This window comes from Polyodon spathula, chromosome 23, assembly GCF_017654505.1.
Source record: "Polyodon spathula isolate WHYD16114869_AA chromosome 23, ASM1765450v1, whole genome shotgun sequence".
NCBI classification, from domain to species: domain Eukaryota; kingdom Metazoa; phylum Chordata; class Actinopteri; order Acipenseriformes; family Polyodontidae; genus Polyodon; species Polyodon spathula.
Window position 1 is genome coordinate 12,840,031 of NC_054556.1, and position 24,967 is coordinate 12,864,997.

A 24,967-nucleotide genomic window follows, 5' to 3' on the forward strand; every position below is an offset into this window, starting at 1 on the left:
TATCAGTCATCTATAACTATTAAACTCTCAACAGTGCTACATTTAAAAATAGTAAAAGAAATGAAATAATAAACTTAGTAGATATCACTGCTCCATGCTTGAAGACAGCTGGAGAGTCTGGGATATGAACCACAAAGCATCATATGTCTACCCCAGTGTTAAACAACGAAAGGGCTGTGTGGCAGAGCACAGCTCTGCCCTTTAGAAATTGGCAGGGATGGGGTTAAATTCCCCTACCTGCCTTGGTTCATTGTGTTCAGGTGGCTGGGGTTGATTAGATGATTAGTTTAATTAATGATCAATCAGCGCCCAGCCACCTGACATAAAAGGAGGCCTCTGCTTCTCATTTGGGAGGAGGGAGTTGAGGAAGTAGGTTGGTGTTTTGTTGTTTGTATTTTTGAAAGTTTGATTCCAGTGAAGGCATTGCCTAGCCTGGAAACCTTTTTTTTTTTTTTTTAATTTTTTTAAGTTTTGTTTTGTTGTCTTTCTATTTGTGTTTGAAGATTTTTTATTTTGCCCTTGCGCACTTTCATTTTTGTGTTTATTTATAATAAAATAGTTATTTTTTTGAACTTCAGACTGTCTCTGGGCCTTTATCCACTCACCAGCCTGCCACAGGCTGGCTATGCTGGGCCAAACAGTTATTATTATTATTATTACAATTTTTTTTTTTTTTTTGGTTTTTTTTGGTTTTTTTTTTTTTTGTAAAACCTGGTACTGGTTTGCACATTTACCCTCCAAAATAAGAATGCACAGATATTGAATTAGTTCACATTGTTGGTGTTTATTCAAGTCATTGTTTTGTACAGAACTTTCTGTTCTTTTCTAACAGTATTATATAAGTAATGTGATGTCAACCTTGGCTGTCTCAGGAGAATTTACAGCTGTGGACAAAAGCTTTGCATCACCTACAATTTTAGGAGTGAGACCTAATAAAAAAAACAAAAAAAAAAAAACTACATGAACATAATTTAGATATTTCATGTAATCAAAGAAACTACAAAATTATATTGTAAAAGTCTACCAGAAGCCATAATAGCAATGCAGTATTTCATGTTAAATTTCAAAATGTCAATTTTTTAATTGTGAGTATTGTCAGTATATAGAAAACCACAAAGCGGTATGTATTTCAATATGTTAACATAACATTATTCAACAGGTTTCATTCGACTTTATGAAACAAAATGAGTTAATTCTATAGGATGATGCAAAACTTTTGTCTGTAACTGTAGAATGATGTGATGTTTTCCCAGAATATATAATATTAGGCTACAACAAACACCAAAATATTAGCAAGAAAGCGAAAGAGAGCACAATGCCAAAAAAATCCTGTCCCAAATAAGAATTATAGGAACCACCTCCGCACTTAACCAGACCCAGTAGCAGAGACAACAGTTACAGTTAAACAGAGAACATCTGTGGGTGTTCAGCGCTACACAGTCTACCTTCCTCCAGGTGAGCTGAATAAAATGCAATCTTCCAAGGGCTGCTGCAGAAAGACCCAAGCTACTGAGACATGGAATTCTTGGATGAAGTTCTGAATGGCGTTCTGATTGATGGGCGAGATTCAATTGGAATGGCTGTGGAAACAGAGTTTGTACTGCAGCTGAGAACAGGCCTGCTGACAGACAGTGCCATCTCTCAGCTGCTCACGTCTGTAAGGGAGCAGATTGCAAGTTACCTCTGGCAGAATGAAACACACAAAGTGAAATTAATCAGAAGCGTGTGATTGTTGGTTAACCGAAAATACTCTACACAGAGCTGATGTAATAATTCCAGATTTTCTTACTCAATATGTGTTACTATAACCCTGTAGATCTTACGTTTTCCTCTTTGACACACATTATGGCTAGCGTGTATTTCACTTTGAGCTGTAATTCTTCATAGCTATTAGTGAACACAAAATTGTCAAACGCCTTACTCCTTTCATTGCTGAATTTCCAATCATGAAGAAGCACAGTTCACTTTGAAAATACAAAAAGTTGCTTCTGGGCGTTTGAGTTCTTGTAAAAGGAAAAAAAAAAAAAGCAACTTTTGACTTGACTCTTCTTGGGTGTTGGGATAGTATCCCATCACATAGCTATTAAAATTAAATAGAAAAATCTACCAAAATGGGTGCCATTTATTTCCTTTTGCAAAAACTTTAACTCCCTGATACTTCACATAAGCACATTCTATTTAACAGATGCTGCTTTTCTTTTATGTTTTTACTGTGACTTCATACACACTGCAGTGCAGTAGAATGTGGTAATCCAGATGTGTAGCATTAAAATACCTGCAAGGAGCAATTGATGCATTTTCTACACTAATATCTAATTCACCTTTACCTTAATGTGCATCTTTTCTACAGGTACCTGTGAGACCTAAGAAATGATGACAATGCTTAGTAGCAGGGTCTCCTGGAGTCAACTTGTTAGCTCTATGCACTTGAAAATACATTGGTTAAAAACGTCCAATTAGATCACATCTTCCAATAGTTCTTAATACACTATTCAGACATAATATTACTCAGAATGCAAGATCAAGACCAAAGGAGGGAGACTCATTGCCAACGTGATGTGATTATTTAAAACAATGGCAAATGGTGTGATTTTTAAACGAATCATAAAATAAATGCACTGTATTCTTTTTGAAGAGTTACATGAATGCAATGTTTGTAGGAAATCTGAACAGCTTCCTCTCTGGGAGGTATTGGCAAAGAGCTTCCCTCAGTCCTGACCTGATCCTCCTGCCACTCGGTCCAGTGTCTCACTCAAGCCGAGTCTGACAGATTGTATGGTGGTTTCCAGCCTGCAGGCAAAGCCAAGACCATCAAACCCAAGTAAAAGGCTTGCCAAGAAAGTAAGTTAGCATGCTGCGCTAACAAGGCTCATGTTACTGCCATCTGTTGAGGTTTAAGACCCCTGCTACATTATGAGGTAAGCTAGTAACTAGTACTCCAAAATATTAAAAGGGGTTGGCATCGTCCTAACCCACCCCCCCACCCCCCCAGAGTAAAATCCACAGGAAAGCAATCACACTTTATCAGATAGTTAAACAGTGAACAATGCATCTTCCATTTGGGATGATTTCCTCATATCTAAAGTATATTTTATAAAACCACCCTCTACAGTGATGGACAGCCCACCCCATTGCTCACTCATCCAACAGGTCTGAGGGGGGAGGGATCAGATCTCTAGGGTTCAGTCTGGCCACGAGGCAGACATCATAGCTGTCATGCATGAGGGCATTGTGTGCCACCACGTTCCATTGGTTATTCCAGGGGTCCAACTCCAGGATATCTTTGATAATGACCTCTTGGCGATCTGTGGGGTTTCCAAAATAAACAAAACAACAAATCAATGATAAGATCAACTCAAGATATTCTACTATTCTATTCTAGGGGGTGCTTTTATAGTCCTTGTAAAGCCAGGCACATCCTACTTACACAAATGGTGTTGCTTATAACAAGCAACAATCCAAGAAGTATCTCAAAGCAAAAAAAAAAAAGCAAGATCAAAAATAAAAAAAGTTTGGTCAATTATAATGTTAACATTTTTTTTTTAAGTGAAAAGAAAGAAGTGTGCACATTTTAAAACAAAGTTTCAAAGTTAATTTTAAAAAGCTAAAGCGCCCACACAAGTAAGGATACTGTACTGCGGATGCCCACCTGAGACTCAAGACGGTCCGGAACGTCATTGAGCGACAATAGAACATCAACCAGAGATAAATGAGTCATACTTGTCAATTAGAGTCTGTGAAACCAGCACTTGGTGTATGCAATAATACTGAACTAAACACAGACAATTATAAGTTCAAAGTGTGCAGCTTTAACAGAGGGGTTAAGCACTGAACTGGTCATTTATTAACTCATTTCAAGGTAATTCTAAAAAATTGTGGGTTTCCAAGAATCAGGACACATATTTACTCCTATAGGTACTGGGAAACAGTTGTTGCTTTCTCTTTTTTTTTACCACTTTCATGTTGGTCCAACTGCAAACATGTAATCTATGTTTTTTTTTTTCTTAACTAGGTCAAAATTGATTTCCTTTTATAGTTACAGTATAAAACACATGTATAATATACGTAGCTCCAACAAAAAACTCCCATGTCAAAGTTAACATACATTGGTAAAAACAAAGCATTGACAATTGCCATAATCTGTACGATTAGATTCATTTGGCAATGCACATCTCCAGTGTGAGCAATGAAATTGAACATGACAAACACTCCAAAAGAACAAAAGAAAACGTATGAATGAGAGTCAGCCGTTCAGCCCATCTACAGCGTGCTTGTCCAGTTCCTAGCAGGTGACTGATTGAAAACCCTGACAGGATGTGTCTTAAAGGATCCCAGTGATTCAGCATCAACAATGTGACGAGTACCGTTTTTACACTAGTACTTCAGAGCAGTGTTGAGTTTGCAATAAAGCAAGACTCGCAATCTGCTTTGTTTAAGGTTACCTTAATGTATCCTGGGACTACTGAACAAATTAATTCCCTTCCTGGAGTAGCATGTAAAGATGTAATCTGTCATGCATGTAAATATGTGCTTTACACATGTGCAGATCAAAAAACTGAACCGTGAAAAAAAATGATGAACTGTGGAATCCCCTGTCAGCCTAATCTCTCACTACCTGGGTGGCATTTGGCCAATTGTGTGGTACCCCCTAGGAACCCATGGACACAGTTGGCAGTGACAGCCTGGATTTGAACCTGTGATCTCCAGGCTATCAGGTACAAACTACATGGTACATGGAGTGCCTTTACTGGATGTGCCACTCAGCAGCCCCAAGTAGATCTCTTTTGATTTGTTTTTTTACCTGCCCCATGATAGCCCCCACAGACGTACAGCTTGCCTTCGACCACGCCCGCGCTGGTAGCATTGGTTCGGAGGGAGAGAAGGGGCAAGGGCATTTCAGGGCCTGCCCTCCAGAAGTCTCCGTCGGGGTTGTAAATCTCCACGTTATCAAGACATCTTCTCGCTTGACCACGGTCAGCACCGAGGCACCCTATACCACCTGCATGACACAAAGACAGTTAAAGAGTTATAGCTAAGGGCTTTCTTTCCTCCTACAAGCAAACTCATCTCTGGTCCCCTTTTCATTGTGATGAAAGCATAAGTGGATATTATAAAAACACATATTTCCTAGCATGTGTTTCTTTGAAAACTGCACATTTGAGACCTATAAAGTGAATGGTAAGATTTATAGATAACACTTAAACATTGAAGTAAATGCATGTGCATTTTAATAGGGTTGCATAGGATTGCATATGAATAATCTGAAAAAAACAATTTGTTATTTTGCAATGATTTTTCTAAACTGAAGGTAATTTAAATAAATTAATTCAAGTGGAACACAACAGAAATAGCAGCAATTGCATTTCAATCTATAGGAATTTGCAGGCAGTGTAAATGATTTATGGAATTGGGCACTTTAGAGCCGTACCGAACACTGGGCCTTTCTATAATGAACTCATTAAAGCTGGTATTTTCTTGGGTAGGCTAAGACTTGGACTGAATAAATGTGGTAGGGAATAGAAGCATGTGGTCAATGATCTGAGAGAATGGTGGCTGAACATTATATTTGCTGTGATGGCATTTTTGAAATTTTTGGATTTTGGAGGTGGGTTGCGCTGGACTGTATTGTGTCGACTCTAATCGGCAGTTACAGAGCCTCAGATTATTAATGATTTGAGCCACATTTATAATTATAGTTAGAATACATCAGATTTGGTGGTTTTAACATAGAAGTGTAGTCCAAACTGACCCTGCAGGGGTTTCTCTCTCTCTCTCTCTCTCTCTCTCTCTCTCTCTCTCTCTCTCTCTCTCTCTCTCTTTAGTTGTTACAAAGTGTGTGGCTAAAAGCTGTGCAATGTATGCCAGTATTTTTTTTCCTTTACTTAAGAACACACGAAAAGGTAAGATTGAGAGTTGGTCATTTGACCCATCCAAACTCGTCCAGTTCCAGGTAGACAATTGATCTCAGAACTTTGTCAAGCTGGGTCTTAAAGGATGACCAGGTAACCCATTCCATCCCCTCACCACTTTATGTAAAAAGTGTCTCCTTCCCTCTGTCTATCTCCACTACCCAATTAAAAACACAAGAACAACACAGAAGAAAAGTTCATCCTAAGTTAATGCTTGTTCCAGGGCATATATTTGCTCAATGCTCATATCAGGTGCAATCAAAGGTGCTTGCAAAAATAAGGTTGACAGTTGGAGAATTTACTGCATTAAGTAACCATTTTGTGTGACTTTTGCCCCACCCTGTATATAGTTTATTTGAGTCTCATTATTGCCTGATGTTAATAATTAAACAGTGTATATAGCTTCCAAGCTTTTAAATTATTGAATAGATCCCACAACTTACTTTGATCAGCCTGCAGAAAATAAAACAAACTAAAATAAAATACATTGTAAATAACTTTAAAGCATTGTGGACACTTTCACAGTTTAATATCTGAGAGTTGTATTCAGAGCAGGTACATGGGTTCTATCTTGCCTGTTATAAATTCCCCTTTTCTCCACCTGTGCTGTGTCACCTGGGAGTCTGAATAACTATTGTATTGTTGTCACACTTGAGTAAAATTAATCCAGTTGAATCTGGTATTCAAATCCAGGAATAATTAAGTGGATTTGTTCCCTTAATCACTTAATCTAAGAACGATACACATTGGCAGGGATAGATCAGGTAACAGTTTGCTGCTGCCAGGTGTTGAAGCTTCATAGTGTAGGCAGATTGAATCTCAAGTCACTCCACAGAGAAGGGTCAGGGCTCTGGATTTAGGACAATTTAGCCATTCATAAAATGTGTCCAGCAACCTGCGTGACAAAAAGACATCTCTTTAGAAGCAGTATGACATTTAGAAATTAATAAGGTCAACGACAAACGTTTAGACCTATTACCTATCACCCAGGGATTTCGACATTGCTGTAAACTGTATTTTTTTTTTTTTTAATTTCTTTTTTTTTACAAAACTGGCAATTGATATAACTGATTTGTCACGTTCACTGGGAAATATGTCTTCTTCGTCGAGTTTATTGCCTCTTGTCCAAGACTACAATCCCACAATTCACTGTAGACATGACACATTTCTAAGAAAAAAGGCAAAGTGAATAAAATGTATTGATAACATATGTGTAATGTGAATAATTATATTCCATTTAAATGATACCTAACAGCTTAAAACTTCTTAAAGGAAATTACTTGGAAAATAAGAGTATTGGCATCTCTAGGATATGTGTTATATTATAGGCAAATACATGATGAAGAAAACCAGGCAGCCATTTCACTTTCTTCTTATTCCAAAGCCATTTACAGCAATCCTGAAAACAAAGTCAGTGTCTGATTTTATAGCAGTTTCTTCTGCAAGGCAGAGGAGGCTGGATGCTGCATTGAGTTGGAAGAGTCCATTTCTCAGTTGCTCTTTGGTCTGAGAAAATCTTCTCAATGATGCTTTTGTTTTGTGTTTTGTTGTGAAAGGGAAGGGGTCAGGCCAGGGCCGCAGAATTGAAAGAGCAGCCTGGTTTTTAGAATCCAGTACTTTCTCTGCAGTGCAGTCAGCCGCACAATCTGTAAGTCTTCCACAGGGGTCAATACCAATATCAAGTAAAAGGTTATTTATTGTTCAGCTACTGTAAACATCCAGAAACCAGCTTCCTGGGGTCTGTGTATTCCAGACAGAGAATGGATTCACTGTAGAACTATAGAAATCAAACTGAAGACGTAATCAAAGTAGAAAGGGACAACACAGTGATTCATTTTATATGTCAAGAGTTCTGTGCTGGTTGCTACAGTTGAAGTCAAATCTACCAACAACAAAAACATTTTAAAAATATATATTTTTAAGCACGAAAACCACTAGAAGAAAACCACAAAACATGTTTCAAACTACGCCAAGTGTTTTTTCCCCATGTTATTTAGAGTAACGTAACATCAGCGAGACAGAAGAAAGACTGAGACAATATAAAACAGGCATGTCCAATCACAGTCCTGGAGGACGACAGGGTTAACAGGTAAAAAGATACAATTAACTACTTCACAGTCTGGGTGGAGGTTTAATTGATTCAATTAAACAATTTAGAAGAGGGCTGAACCAAAAAACATGAATGGCGGAGCCAACTTTGTCCACCCGTGATATAAGCTTTGATTGGTTTAAACATAAAGCAGAATTTCCATTTTGACATGATCACAATAAAACCACGATAATGTGTCACAGCAAAATAAAAATAAAAAATTTGGTTATTCCGTCTGTGGTGGAGACTGTAAGTAGCTAAGTTTAACACTTGGTATCTGTAATATTAATTGTTTTATAATACATATGAAGACTAGAGGAGGCCATCTGGACTACCTATACTTGTCCTAGTAGCAATTCTTCTCAAAGGATCCCAGTGATTGGGATGCCAGTGACCATGTTTGATTGAGGTAGTTAAGAAGCAAAGCACTGTATTCAATGCTGCTGCAGTTTTGCTCTGCCGACTGTCATGAAGATCCAGGCATGTCCTCCAAGAATCCTGCACACTCTGCGTTGATGTTGTTTATCTGAAAGTGTGATGTGTCTGGCAGGCAGTGTGAGACTGGGCACCTGCTGAAAACCTGATTCTACATGCAGCACTGCTGATCCACGACACTTTGGGCTATTCCATACAAACTTCTCAAACATCTTGGCAACAGCCTAAACAGACCCACTATATATATATATATATATATATATATATATATATATATATATATATATATATATATATATATATATATATATATATATATATATATATATATATATCTTATATATATATCCGGCCCTGCTGCTGTCGCCTGTCCTTGTTAGGTCTCAGTCTGTATTTAGAATTCCATGCTATGTCATTGTTTGTTTGACATATATTATTAATTCAATCTTCCTTGGTCTGTGCCTGGTAAAAGTAAAATTGCCACGGAACTAGGACCCAACGTTTGATAAAGGGCATCACACTTGCTTGAAATAATTTTAGATAATGATTAATCTGACCGAAATTATTAAAATTACGTTTCGAATCAATAAAAAACAACAACATTGTTTAATTTAAAATGATATCATTTGTGACTTGAATTGAGAACCCATCAATGAATGGAGTCTACATACTATATTAACTCTACAAACATGACTTGTGGCTGATAACTGCACAGTCGATCAAATCTTACATTCTTTTTTTTGTTTTGTTTTTTTGCGCGTTGTACATTAACTGTCGCTGGTCTGCAGGTTTTTATGTGAATTTGCATGTCTGACCTGGGAAATTTGGTTCACTGGAATGGTCTGTATTAAGTTACCATTGTTTCACAGTGAACAAAAAACAAATTGATGTCTACCTGAGTCTAACTGCTGAGAACACTGCAGCCACCCTGCACATGACAGGCTCTCAAGAGACTAGCACAGTTTTAATCAAAAGGCTTTGGTCCACACCTATAAAACTGGAAGTGAACTTAATCTATTCACACAAGGAAAATTGCTTTTCCTGAATTGTTTCAGGAATAATGGGAGGTTCCCAAATTTAAATTATAGAGATTCTGAAATATGCCAGCCCCTTGAAAGGATTAAACCCACTTCTCCCAGCATACCCCTTAGATTCTGGTTCTCTTCCAAGAATATTTGAATTGGTGCTCTATTTTTGCAGCACAAAGCTCCTTTTTACAAGTTAACACAACCAACAACCCATTACGCTCACCTCATGTGAAAATGCAGGGATAAAAAAAGAAAACTTCATCACATCACTACATTTCTGCTGTTAATTATATTTGAATTCATTACCAGCAACACAATCAAGCAACTTTAAACCGTTTTCATTTATAGGAAAGCTGTTAACAATGAACTTTTTAAAAAGCCAGACAATTAAAAAGTGGAATTCCAACTAGGGTTTCTCTTTCAGCAGACCTAATAAATGGAGAATGGCCTAAATAGCCCACAATACTACCTGAGCACTGTTCGAATTGAAAGTCTGTTTCTTTTCACAATAGGCTACACATGTCAGTAGACTTGAACCATCATTATCCATTGGGGTCCAACGATTCCAGTGAGGATTTTCTGCAGTCAAATTGACAAAACAAATAACCTAACATACAGGAGCTTGACAAAAGACGATACAAGCCATATATTTGTCATTGGGTGTAGAGCCATCATGGGCAGCCAGGACCACACTAATGCAAAGGAGTTTCAATTGGCCTGGGTGAATAAGGGGCCATTCCACGGGAAAGCGGGCCGTGGAAAAACACAGAAAAGTCTGTTATGCAGAATGGGCCATGGGCTCTATAGAAGCTCAATATTGCAGATTATAGATTGCTGAGGATCATTCAGACAATCAGAGCGCATGTTTCCCCTGCTATATGCCACACATGACAAAGAAACCTAATTCACTGCATCAGCCATACCATATTGAGGTTTTACCATGCGCTATTCTCAATATCGGTATGGTAGACGTCACCTGCTTTAAAAAATCATCCCTGAGACACCTGTAAGAGTTCAAAGTAAATTCCAAACAGTGACATCACAATCAGCTGCCTGCCTCGTAACAGAATTCTCTTCATCAAGCTTTTCCCTGTTTTCAATGCAATCACAATGGACTAAAATAAAACAGATATAGCTGGATTTGCAACAATAAAGCAGTATGCAGAATTTATAGGACTGCACATTTCTTTGTATGGATCGTATCAGGACACAAACAGACTTTAAACAGGGATTCAATAGGCATAACCAATTTCTCATGCAACACACTGCCCATGTGTCGCATACATACAAAATGTTTTGTGAACATAAAATAACGCAGCACCGTGTCTGCCTTCGAGTGCAGTTAATAAATGTATTTAATCAGAAAAGAAACAGTACATGCATAGCTTACATTAACTACATTGATTACTCCAGTAAAGTGACACTTCTCTAGTTTTTCATTTTAATAAAAAAAAAATGTTGAATGCATGAGGCCTTTTTTATTTGCATTAGTTCTTTTCAGTTTTTTTTTTAAATTTAGTTTTCCATCATTCATCCTGCCCATATTGTACTGAAGTGTCATAATGTAACTAAATGAGATGACCAGTATCAACTAAGTTCCTGGAAATTACTGGAAAAACACATGTTTTTTTTGTTTTTTTTTGGCTCAATGCTTTTACTAAAATGATGGTTGAATGTAGAATTGCATGGAACAGAATTACCCTGCACAATCCCCAGGATAGTGTGACAGTATAAACAAGAATATAGTGTCACAATGCAAAACAAAATGTCACAATGACCCACATCCATGAAGGCTGCAATACATTGCAATTATACAATGATTTTGACGTCCTGAGATATCGCCACAGATATATCACACAGCTCACTAAAATGAATAGGATAATCCCTGCCATTGTATAATACATTTGTAAACCATTCCCATGCCTTTTTAAAATTAATTTATACAGCTGAGTATAAATCTTATGCAGATCCTATACAGTTGCACTATTAGGGCAAAGCAATGGCTAAGCGTGGGGCGATGATGGCACAAGGGCTGACACAATAGCCATTGGTATAATGGCACCTAAGTGGTAGCATTTTCATATTTTGAGATGTAAATGGTCTCACAGTATAAACCAATATACAGGAGTGATCCATTGCTGTAACAGTACTAGTCTACAACATGGGACAAGATGCAGTTATGTTGCCATTGCTGGTCGTACAGTGGTTTGGTAAGGGTCCAAGGAGATAATCTAATATATAACAGTGTCTCAATGGAATTTATTACTGATGTTGTTAGGTTCTTTTGACTAGTCACTGATGTTGTGCTCTTGAAAACGACAGAAAAAACCTGAAGCACTGTTCACAGACCTACAGTACGTACTGTAACGTGTAGTGTTTATAGTCATCGGTATGGGCAACGTGGCTGTAGCTACAGTCACCACAACACTGTACTAGGTTGTCAGGATTGGTTGGGGTAGGAATACATCAACCACCCTTGGAGCGCCCGTTAATAGGGAGGGGTTTTCTGTTGTCTCTATTATTGGATTGTTTTCATGTCATTAGGCTGAGCATGTGAGGTAGGTGTTGAGATGGCGTGCTGTGATTGGTCGGATTCCTGTCCATCCGTGTGTGGGGGAGGGTTATAAACAGAGGAGCGGCCTAAACACTAGAGAAGGTGATTAATCAGTTTGGTGAGACACCTCACACTGCTACACCGTGGGGCCCAGTTTAACATAGTTGTACAATTCAAGATGCGCCTGACTTTTGTTACCAACATTGTACAGACATACAAATCACTTTCACCCCTCCTGGGTTTACTCTGGTCCTGACAGACCCCGGTAACAACTTAAGTGTTGTATCTGAACAAGGAAATAAATAAAAAAAACAAGGTTGGCTGTTATGAAGCAAGCTCCCCCTTACCCAAGACATAAATCTCGCTGTTGACAACGGCCGAGCTGAAGCGGTACTTGGAGTATTTCATGGGGCTGCACTCCGTCCACTTGTCTCTGCCAGGGTCGAACTGAAACATGCGATTGTTCAACCGATCTGGCTCGTCGTCCGGATGATCTGTCTGTGTAATGAGAAACGACAGGCGTGTAATAGAGGGGCATTGAGAGAGCATCACACACACACACACACACACACACACACACACACACACACACACGCACACAAACAAGCCATTCATTGAGAGAGGGAGAGAGATGGGGAGAACAAAAACAAAAGCACATCCATTGCAGTCTGAAAACCAAGCACATCGCTGTCACTTCCCCGACCTTTCATCTGTTTTTCATCTTGTCATTAGATTCTATCCAATTGTTCATTTGCAGCACCTATCAGGGTCTGAGACTCTACAGGGGTGGCCATCAGTATATTTTTCAGCCAGCTGGTAAACTAATATTGGAGCTACCCAATTGTGTGTATATAGGCAGACCCAAACATGATAAATTGTTGGGCAAATCCCTAACATACTGTATATAAAAGCTGCATTGCCCAGTTGCCAGTTAGTTTTAGTCACGATGGGCAAGACAGCACATGTGACAGACCTTGCTGGAGGTCTGAGAGGTGTGAGGTTGACCGGTGTTCTGTATAAAAAATAAATACTGATTCGTTAGAGTAAATTGGGTGTACAAGATTGAATGACTGAATAATGGTTTCTGATTCTTGTCTTGTTTCCATGGTGAAGTTTACAATAATATTTTCTATACCAAAGACATGTTTCCAGTTACTTCTCCACAAGGGTCTATTGCATCATCGAGACAAGAGAGTGAAACTACTTTGATAATTAGTCTCCTATTCAACACATGTGCAAGTTTCCGTGCAATGAAATAGTCAGATTCATTGCCTCTCGTTAGCAGCAGCAATTAACTCCATTAGCACATCACAACGCAATTGCCAGCAGGGAAGCTCACAGAGGTATAGAAGGTGTGACAAATAATCAAATTAGATACAAAAATCCCTAGTAAGGAACAAACTACAGTCAACGTATGTTTTAACAGTCTTTACAGAGACTATATTGCTGAGCGCAAACGTTTTCCAAATCAGTTTCAATGATGAAAAACAGAAACAAAACTTGTAAACCAAATCAAATGAATCGAATGCAGGTAAGAAAATGATCACATTTTGTAACCCTATTTTTCTACTTTTGAAAGACAGACTGCCACAATGGAATACAAGGATTGTCCTAATGGAACTAGACAGTGTTTTAAGTGAGGAATGGTCACATTTAAATGCCCTTCAGACTCATGCAGTAGAATCTGCAGTGCCCTGCCTATCCATGGTGATCCCGCATCTTGTTAAGACAGGTATGACTCGGGTCAAATGCTTACTTTGCCTGAAAGAACAATGTATGTATTCCTAGTAAACAGAACATAAGAAATAATGATTTGCAATCGATTCCAATATAACAATGTTTGTTTCCTGCAAAAGTCTTGTTTACACTTTGTGTTCACCCACCAACTTCATCATGCAACAGATTAAAGCCCTTTCACTTTATTGATCAGGCACTAATGACTTAAAAGTTAGCATAACAAAGGTTAACTTGATCCAAAGGTACAGATCACTAGTGCTGGCTGACCTGCATTTCATATAGCTTGACCATGGCAGGCAAATAGAACTGTGGAGCATCTCCTGAAATCATACCTGCAGTCAATGCACCTTGACCAAAGCATTCTAATACTAGCAGCAAGAACGACTCCAAATAACTACAAACATCAGTAAAAAGAAAGTGAAAAGCCAATTACAATGCTCTTAATTATATTGGATATTCATTTATTGGTTTCAAATATCGCTGTTACTGGGTATACATATTTTATGCGGACACAAATAAATATACTACAGCTATTCAAAAGCAATCATTATCTTTTTAAGTTGTACTTTTTAAAAATCAACAAGATAAGACCATTCTTCCATACAAATGAATTGGAGTTCATCACATTTAGCTTGTGTAGGAGGTAGCGAATCACGCTTGTAAGTAAAGAAGTGTGACTCATTGAATTTCAGCAATGTCATTCGCAGTTGATTGGTTTCTTTGTGTACGATCAAAAACAAATGGGCTTGGTTTGTTTTTCATTCAAGCTGCTTCTAAGGTTTGATAAATACATGTGTGATTTCTTTTTTAACACGTTTTCTAAATACCAAAGTGTATTCAATTAATCCAAACTGAATTAAAAAAAAAAAAAAAAAACACCCACAACATTTGGCATAATGGTACAATAATAACATAACAGCTGCAAATATGCTCTGAATAACTTTATAAAGACTGCTTTTATCAAGACATCTGGTTCAGATTCTGAAAAAAGAATTGGTTTGCTTATGTAAATCGAGACTCCCATTGCATAGCAGTTTAATGCATTGCTGGTTTTGTGTGAGTTTAATAAGGCACACCTGAGCTTGTTACCTATATTGTGGTTAATCAAGCTAGTACAGTGAAACCTGTAATGGGTGAAACGTCTATGCAGCAGGAGTCTTATTTCCATCCCTGCAGTATATCCTTATGATGTCCTCCAATTGCAAGCTTTGATATTTATCATGTAGTGTTAGCAACAGAGCTATTTTTTAAAAATGTTTTTAAAGGAACTGCTTTGAATTTAACAGGTCTTATTTGGTTTATTATTGGCTTTACCTTTGGCTTATTTGGTTTTATAAGCCAAGATGAATCAGTCAAGTGAATCTCAACTATCACTGAAAGGCATTTCAAGTAAAGCGAAGACAGGAAATCAACAGAAAGGCTGATTAACACTGTCAAGTTATATAAGTGACATACACTTTAAAGTGATTGAAGCTATTTAAATAGTCACATAACTATTCTCCTCACATGTGCAGTTTTGAAAGAAACACACGTTTTAGCAGCGACTTATCGTGCAGGCTAGATCCTGGTAAAGACTTTTTATTTGAATCTTAAAAGAAGGATGCTGGATTTAAATATTTGTAGCTAACAAAATCATACCCATTTTGCACTTCCAGTAGCTACATAGGCAGCAAATGTGCAGTTTTTAGTTATAATTAACATGTATTTTCATTTTTAAATATACCTGGTCTTACTGTATTTTAAAGAAATATTTGTTTGCAGATTATCACATTTTAAAATGAAAAATGTGTTTCTTTCAAAACTGCACATTTGAGAGCTATGTAATGAATGGATGAGCACAGTGGCTAACATGTATGGACCATTTGTAAACTATAATTACCATCACACAGCTTTGAAGTATCATTAACTTCTGGTAAATGATGCCCACGTTAACCATTAATCGCTAATGAATTGGCTGCTTACTGAAACTCAGTCTCTGTTTAATTTGTAATTAAATACAGTGTAAGGTTTCAGGAAACAGAGACACTAGCTTCTGATTGCCTCTGGAGGAAACTTGAATTTCAAGTGGCAACAGAAAGCATAATTTATTGAACTAATTATCAGAGGAAAATGTTTGGGGAAATTAGAAGTTTTACATAAATGTGGTACAATAATTGCATAAATGCATCATTGCTGTCAAAATAAATAATGCTCCACATGCACTGTGTTCTTTGCATTTATCTCAGTCAAGGAACGAGATGAATACAACAGCTGTATTGTTGTAACAGCATAAACATCTAGGCTACTCTGTGCCTGCCTGTATCCTCCTATAGCTTATGATATCAGGCAGACGGGGGCGCAACTAGAAATGGGATCTTTTGCGAATAAAAACAAAGCATCCCTGGGGAAAACTTAAGGGGAATGTCATATGAGAATTCACAGGCTGCGGTCTCTACAGATCAATTATGTTTGGTTATCCAGAAGGTACTGTGTATTGCTGGATAACAAGATTTTTTACCCCTCTGACAGTGGCAGACAGATTCCATGTGTCATATAATTGGAGGTATATGATACTCTCCAGTTGTTTGTCTCTCATGTTTGATTAATATTAGGTGAAATGTTCTCCTAGAGTTTGCAAATTTTTTTTTAAAACTAAAATAAAGCATACCTGTGGAGTCCATCCTCCAAAGACGTAAAGTTTGCTGTTAAGTGTGACCACGGCATGGCACGCTAACGGCACAGGCAAAGGAGGGGAGCTTCTCCACTGGTTCCCCTCCAAGGATAACTTGTCTACGCTGTTTGTGACCACAAAGCGGTTCTTCAGCTTCATCTGACCGCCGAGGAGGTAGAGCGTGTTGTGCACAGTGCCCAAAGCGTACAGCTCTCTGAATTCAGCAGAGCACAGTTTTTCCCAACAGCCTCTCGATTTGATCCCGTACCTGTAAAATAACAACATTGTCATCCACTATAGCATTGCAGTTTTCCCACAGTTACATGATATATTTACCATACTTTAACATTACATGTTGTACCATACCTCTGGGATTTAGAATTCGTACCTATGCTTTCACTGCTTTATTACACTTTGCTATGTTTTTACTGTGGTAAACTTTCTTAAGGGCCATTAGCTTTATTCAGGCCTCCAACGTCGGGTGTCACCACAAGGGATTTGTGTTATACGAATAATGCAAATGGAGGCCTGACAAATTTTCTTTATTATCTGGCCATTGTCTGCACCTTCCAAATCATATAAAGCAAAGGAACCAGGATTCAACCGTTTATCAATAGCCTTGAGCAGCAATGGCAACACAATTAATTTGGAACAAATATTACACAGTTGCCTTAATACAGTAGAACTGACACAGTATGGTACCACAGGGTGTCTGCTCCACCACTCAATGAATCAGATCATTCCTCAAAGAGCAACTTGGTATGAGTATATCACAACTAGTGCATTATTTTTCTGGTTTAGATTCAGTTTGCATATCATTGCCAGTCAGTGGGCTGTGATACCCGAAATATAAAATGATATACAAAGTAATTCTAAACGCTGCATTGTGACCAAAATACAGGTGGAACTTGGGCTTTTTTTATAACAATTAGCAGCTTCCCGTTAGTTTAAAAAAAAAAAAAAGAAAGAAAAGCTTTTAAAAAAACCAAATGTGCTTCAAGACTTTTGTTTCAATTGCACATAGGATTGGGGTTAATCAGGTTGCCAGGGATCTCTGTCTAAATCATTCTAAAGAATGAAAACTTTAATCTGTGTTATCCATGAGTGCTTCAGCACCTCTCTTACTATATCCATCAGTGCCAGGTCTAATTGTCTTATCTGAATCTTCAGTAAAAAACCTGACCTGAGCAGTATTTATGGTACCTGTTACAGTCACAAGACCTGTTCCGTTTCAGAACAGTGGAAATTATCAAATACAAGCACTGATGACTTCATGTTTTACTTCCTAAAATGCATTGAACAAAAGCATCTTTCAAATTCCTTTAGACAAAATCACATTAAACACTATTCAAAAACAGATTTTTTTTTTTTTCAATGGAAAATAAGTAATCCCTTGGGCGCAAATATTTTGTTGAAAACATATATTAAGATTTACTGGAAAATTTTAAGATGACACAGTATCCATGGCCACCACTATAAATACTATCTTGGATTAATCAATGGTATGTTAGTGGTCATATCTGAAGGATGTATTTCTCCCAGTGCTCACAAACCTACAAATCTCCACATCCCTTGTCTTCTGCCTAGACATTTTCCGCACTCCAGCTTCTCCAGCAACTACTATGTCATCGTTCTCAGTCACAACTCCAGTGCAGACATAACCCAGAGCGTCCCCGTATCGTGGAGAAGTCATAAAGTAAGTCCTCTTTGTCGTGGGAGCGTAACAGAAGCTGGCATCAGAATAGTTTCCATGTCTGGATTTTATACCAAAGCCATTGTTGCCAATACAGAGCAGAAGGTCTGTCGTCTCCATCCCGTATCGCAGCTTGAGAGAGTGAGGCCGGGTTGCCGTCTGGATGGTCTCCAATGCATCATCGATCATGCTGTGGCATTCAGAGTTACACAGCAGGGCAGTGTTTCTCTTCCTGGCCTCCTTGAGGAACGCTGGGCTCACCAGAACCAGCCTCACTTGCTTCAGAAGGGCTGGAAGATGCTCGGCTCGCGTTTTTCTGCTGTGGTTCATCCAACGGAGGACCACGTCCAATATGCTCTCTTCCCGGGAAACATTAAGGTTGTCAGATGTGATCAGAGTCAACAGCTGGTGGGGTTCGATGTCCAGTATCTCTTCCTGCAAGCACACCTCAGCAAAGTGCTTGTCCAGGTACTTTTTAGCCTGATCTGCAAGTTCCTCAGCACCAAGCTGCTTGGCAAAATGGTAAACCCCGACACAGTTGGAGGCATCCATGTGATCCATCATGTAGTTCTGGCAGGTTTTGAATGTGTCGTCCATTTGAAGCATGAAGGCCGTAGTGCTGACATACTGCACGTTGGAATTGGTAAGGTGTAGCTCCGAGTTGTACATATAGTTTAGGATGACAGATAAACTCTCCGCCGAGGTGTCGAAAAGCTGCACCTCCTTCCTGCTGCACTCCTGCAGCCCGCAGGTAAACATGGCTTTGAAATAGGGGCTGAACACAGACAGGATGAGCCGGTGGCAAGGGAAGCTCACCCCCTCCGCGATCAGGATGACGTCAGTTAGTTCGTCCATCTCCTTCATTTTGTTGATTTGGTCTATTAACTTCAGGCTGTGTTTAGCTTTGTGATCCATAATGAAGAGAGTAGTTTACTGTTGAGATACGTAGAATCAGATCATTTGGTCTAAAAGAAAAAAAATGAATTCAAACTATAAATTCCTAGTTAGTTGAACTTTAATATTCCTATTAATGATTGTAGCTAACAAAATAATTCCACGAATCATATTTGTTGTGCACTTCTATTTGTTATATAGTCAGTTTTGAAAGAAACACATGGATAAACATGGATTTTCAATATAAAATATGATCTGTGGTATGACACCAGTTAGTGTTGCACATGCTTGGTCATTTCACTTGGAGAATGAAATTATCCAGCCCCTTCAATGGCTTCTTTCCTACAATTAACCTACCCTTATTGACTGACATGCCAGTAAAATGCTTTGCCCAGAAAATGCTGCTTAGGTGAAATAACCCAGGAAGTGCAAGTGTAACAGATTGACTGATAATAAGACATAGAAACTGAGAATGTCCTTCAACCTAAAGTAGTACCACATATCATGTTTAAAATTGAAAATCTTGGTTTGCTATAATATGTGTTTCTTTCAAAACTGCACATTTGAGGCATATGTAGCTAATGGCAGTGCAAAACAGGTAAGATTTTAAATAATTGTGTTCGCTACAATTTCAATAGTATAACTTATGTTCTGCTTTTCAAAAAACATGCATGCTTGGTTCCACATTTCTTCCTTAGGGTGAGCATTCCTTCCTTAAAAAAACAACGATACCACCTTAAATACCAATCAGTAAGTACACTTCCATTGTTACCATGTACCACTGCATTAGAACAAATGAACAGAACTATACACTCAAGGCTGTAGTTCTATCCCAGGGTTCTGTGACATTGCTTTGTGTTTAACTTGTGTGTTTATCTTGTCATCAGAACCCCTTGTTTGAAATGTACAGTTGGGTGTAAATTATTAATTTGCAATGTTAGTGTTTTTTTTTTTAAAAATGGTACTGATGGAATTAGATAATAAACCTAATCCTGAACTGTATTGCCTAAAACGCTACAAAATTGATTCATTAATTCATTACGTTTCAATGATTCACAGATGTCTGCCCTTTCAGTTTGTATGGAAGAGAAACAGCAGCAATGTAATATTTCATTAGAATTATAATGGAGTCAAATGCTCATTTCCTACAATGTGCCCTTAAGCTTGAAGGATAACAGTGTTTTTAAAAACGTCTTTGTACAATAAAAGCTTTTGCCATCATGTAACTGGGTCTCATTCATTGGTCACCCATGCAAGGAACTTTAATACAGTGTAGAGATAGTGACAGAGGCCTGCACCCCGGTCAGTAGATGCTATTTCATAACTAGGGTGCCTATTTATTTCTAGAATTAACCAAAAATGATCTATTTAAAGCTTTTTAGCATCAATGGCTTTCTTTTTACTGGTTTCTGGTTTTTATTTATTTATTTTTTGGGGCGGGGGGGGTTGTTATGTCCTGTGTTAGAAAAGTATATTACCATGACCGTACGATGACATCAACATTCTAGAAAAAGAATGTTCCATCTGGATGCCAAAAGTCATTGTAAACATGCCCATTGTTTTGTTTAAATTTAAAAATGGTGTTAAATGAACACAGGGGGAAATGCCTTGTGAATATAGCCCTATGTCTTCAAGAACTGATTTCACAAATACCTTACCTCTTAATTTGGGTGATTTATTTATTTATTTATTTTCCATTAAACACTATTCCTTTCTCTGTGACTTTCCTAGCCAGTTAAGTGTGTGCGCCCCTCAGCCATGATCTCAGAATACATTCACATCCCAAAACCGCTTCCCCTGTTCTCACAATAATGCTATTCAACTCCCAATAGAGCCTATTGCCTCAAATATACTGAGAATACAGTGCCAAACCAAAAGAACATTGGTCATTTTTTTAGCTTTATTAGTGTGGCAGTAAGTATGCAAATAATCAGCTGCATTTTGCTGGTCATTCAACATATCAAATACATTTTTAATGAATGGGATACCAGCCCATCTTCTATTCTTCACAATGAGTTTAGTATATATCGGTATTCTAGATCAGGACAGGTAAAACTTACTAGGAACTGAAGAATACAAAAGGCCTCTGGGGTTGGGAGAGATCTCAAGAAATGTGTTCGATAAGACGAAATAGATTGTGTCTTAAGTCAGGTGAACGGACCTCCTGGCTGCAGCACGTCCCTTCATCAGGGTAATAACTACATTTGATAAAGGGGATATAGTGGAGGTGGTTGCATGTATGTATGTATGTCACACTTCACAGATTTCTCCATACATGGAAAACCACTTCTCCAATCGCCAATCGCCTCACCTGTTGATAATATCAGATTCTGGGGTTCGAAGGGCTTGTTTGTCTGTCCACTCATCCATTCATCTGTATATCACACTTACACTTGGATAGATGTCATGGTTATCTACTTCTTCAGCATACTGATAGCTTTGATTTTTAATTTACAGCCGTGGATGTGTGTTGCTGACATGCTTGTTTTATACCAACGAAAGCCTCTTTCAAATATTTACAACCTCAAACGAGCCGATTACGTCAAACTTTGAAGGAGATATTTTCAAGATAATTTGCTCTCTTTTAGCTCTTCTTGCTTTGAAAAGAAAATGACATAATGCTGTAAATCTCATCTCAATTTATTCTGTTTGAGACCCACAAGTCCATGCTGCACAGACAGTGGGAGCTCTATTACATTTCAGATGCAGATGTAACCTATTTATAAACCTCTCTAGCTTTTGGGGGTCCATCTCCTAGAAGAAACCAAAGAAAGACTAAATGTGAATGCATGTTTTTTTACCATCTTGGACTGCAGTGAATAATGGCTTCCTGTGGACTCATGCCCACCAAACCACATCACGACCAGGGGATCATTCCTTTTAACACGACAGGCCTCTTCCAATAACTATATTTAGCAATTCTTTATATACTGCTTTTAATAAGGTAGGGTAGATGAGGCTTTGTTATCTGTTAAAACTCACTTGGGGTAACCCCTTCAAAACGTCCAACCTTATTAAGCACAATTAAAATAATATGCATGCACATTGGCTGTATTACTTAAATCTTTAGCACTTGCTTTGCATATTTCTTCATTGATGCATTAAATACACAATGAAAGTTGCCAAACAGGCCACTGTTCATTTGTATTATTGAGTTCGCAGTACAATTGACCTAAGCCTTTACAAAGCTAAACAATTCAATTATATGCTGTTATTTATGTAGGTATTTATATATTTGCAAATAAATTAAAATAATTGTGAATTTAAAATATTATTTTAAAAGGCAGCACTATCAGTCATTGATGGGAAACGTTACTGCTACTAAATTTAAAAACTTTTTGAAGGCACAGAACAGTGTTTCCTCGTTACTTCACAGTCTGACTTACACATCAAACAAATTGTGAAATATTGAAAAAAGTGAGTTAGTAAGGGAATAAATATAGTATAGTAAAGTACAATATACCGTCAACATGGCCACAGCATGAAGGAGGCAAATTTGTGAATTATCGAACTGTAAAATAATATATATATATATATATATATATATATATATATATATATATATATATATATATATATATATATATATATATATATATGCATTAGCTGCTGTTGCTTTTAATAGTATTACTATACAGTGTGATGCTATCCTTGTTTTAGATGTGCTGGCCATCATATTTGAGATACGATATTTTGAAGTATTATTAGTCGCTGTGCTAATGCTTAGATTTAATATTAAACCATTTCACAGATGGGTGAATGATTTATACCGCCTTCACCCCATAGAAAGCAATGCTTCAAAGGTTTGATTTAATGCGGGCCAGGCTGGAGGAATAGTACTACACTTTACATGGGTCGGCATACATTTTTGTTATTTCCATATTTGTTTCAGGTTGAAGCCGCGGTTGTCAAATTCCCCATTGCAGTGTCCGTGTATGCACGGCTTTTGTACAGCTGCTGCAGCTGGTTCTTGAAACAGATGTTTGAAAGCAAAATATTTAGAAAATGAATTGCCCATTCCCACAAATAAACCTGGTGTTTTAAATGTACTAAGCGTTTGCTCCAGTGGCAAGTTTGCAGCACTTTTTGACAAATTGTCATGTTTATTAAATGTATTCTTGTTGTTTAGAAACATGCTGGAATCATTTTCTCACATCATGGTGACCTTTTTAAAACTCAGAATTCAAAAGCACTCCTGTACAGCTCTGAGACACCAGAGTGTTAAGTGGATGTAATAAATGCCACTGTTTTTGTATGTGGTATTGCTTACTGCTGTATTTCCAATAATACATGGAAAGTTATGTCCCAATTGTACATAGAGAGAAGCTATATTAGGCCACAGTTCTTATTTATTTATTGTTAACCTACAGGTGTCTTTCAATTTTGGTCTCTTCTATAGAACTACACTGTGGTTTCTGGGTGTTGTGCCTTGAGGTAATATTTATTTCTACATGTAGTAGATTAAAGCATTATCAAGCTTAAAAGTGGTTTGTTCTTGGAATGTGCTAACAAGTACAGTAGCTATTTCCAACAAGGTTTTCTGGAAGAAATACACTTTTAATGTTACAACCCTGATAGGTTCATATGCTTGTTTGATTTAAAAATAAAGCCCTCGTGTTGTGTTAAAGGCTAATCCTTAGCGAATTCCAATGTATTCAAACGTCGTATTTCGATGAGTAATAAATCACAACACATGCACTGGAAAACGCATGCAGTATAGTTATGCATTACAGTAAATTACTTACAACGTGCGCTTGTCTTTCAGGCGACGCTAAAAAATGGCACTTTATATTCTCTTGAAAACAAAAATAAAAATGTGGCCTACATGCATCAAGATACGGGGAATACATCTGACTGTTACATGATCTATTTGCAATACCAACACTGCGCGTGCCAAGCAAGCAGACTGCACGGCAATGAAGTTTAAAATAGACCAAACACCTGACACGCACCGTAGAGCAAAACGGATAGAAATATTGGTCACGCAAGCTTACTCAAAACAAAACTACTTGAGACCGGTTTTTCTTTGTTATGAATTTATTCAAAATGATTTCGGTGTCGTTCCCAATCGCTACCTTTGACACCTGCAGGTAAGATATTACGATGCTTATATATGTTACATTATATATGCCAAAACGTCTATGTCACCAAGGACAGCCAGGAGGACAATCACAACACATTATGTGGTCGTACTGGGTTGTGGTAGTTCTATATTGTTTAATTGATAACTAATATAACCAAGAGAAAATTGAAGTGTGTGAAAAATGCTGGAAAATGAGTCCCCTTTCAATTCAAACAGTACTTTTGGGATATGCCTGCTTGTCAGGTATTCGCTGAGCATTTTATATCAAAGCTGCCGATAGGCCTCTCCGTGGAGTGACGTCCTCGGTCCCGCCTCCCCAGGTAATAAATTGTCACTGCAGTCAGTCTCTTCTGCCTTTCACGAACAGGTAGGTAGGGTGAGTATAAAACTAACCTCTTCCTGTTGTGTGATGGATGAGCATGGATCTCCTCAGCCAGGCGAAAAGCACCCTCTGGCACCCAGAACCGTGCAGACTCCAGCTGTGGGTCTGACCCCTGAACGGGACTGTGTCCATCTTGGGACTCTCAGATGCAGTAACCAGTACACTGCAGAATGCTAGGGCTTCTTCCACAAGAGCTTTGTACAGCTACAAGTGGAAATATTTTCAAAATTGGTGCATGACCCGAGGCCATGATCCCGTTTATTGCCCTATAGCAATTATTTTACAGTTTCTGCAAGATCTGTTAGAGGCGGGTAAATCCCCCTCTACATTAAAAGTATACCTAACAGCCATATCTGCATGCCATGTTCCCATTGATGCTGGTAGCGAGATGTCCCTCATATGTGACGGCTTTGGTATACTTTCCCAAAAGTATTGTTTGGCAGCCGTCTTCAAATTGAAAGGAAACGATAGGTAACGGATGGAACAAGCAAGCATATCCCAAAAGTAGTGTTT

At 38.0% G+C, this 24,967-nt stretch overlaps 1 protein-coding gene across 1 annotated transcript; it reads right to left on the reverse strand.

Moving 5' to 3' along the window:
* Nucleotides 1–1,041: 1,041 nt before the first annotated feature.
* On the reverse strand, nucleotides 1,042–23,844 carry kbtbd12 (kelch repeat and BTB (POZ) domain containing 12). Its single transcript, XM_041224313.1, has 6 exons — nucleotides 23,735–23,844; nucleotides 17,956–19,060; nucleotides 16,400–16,670; nucleotides 12,363–12,513; nucleotides 4,802–4,999; nucleotides 1,042–3,305 (listed from the first exon to the last, which is right to left on the reverse strand). Exons 2-6 carry the CDS (start codon nucleotides 19,008–19,010, stop codon nucleotides 3,136–3,138), a joined length of 1,845 nt encoding a protein of 614 aa, XP_041080247.1. The 5' UTR covers nucleotides 19,011–19,060; nucleotides 23,735–23,844; the 3' UTR covers nucleotides 1,042–3,135.
* Between the last annotated feature and the right edge of the window lie 1,123 nt (nucleotides 23,845–24,967).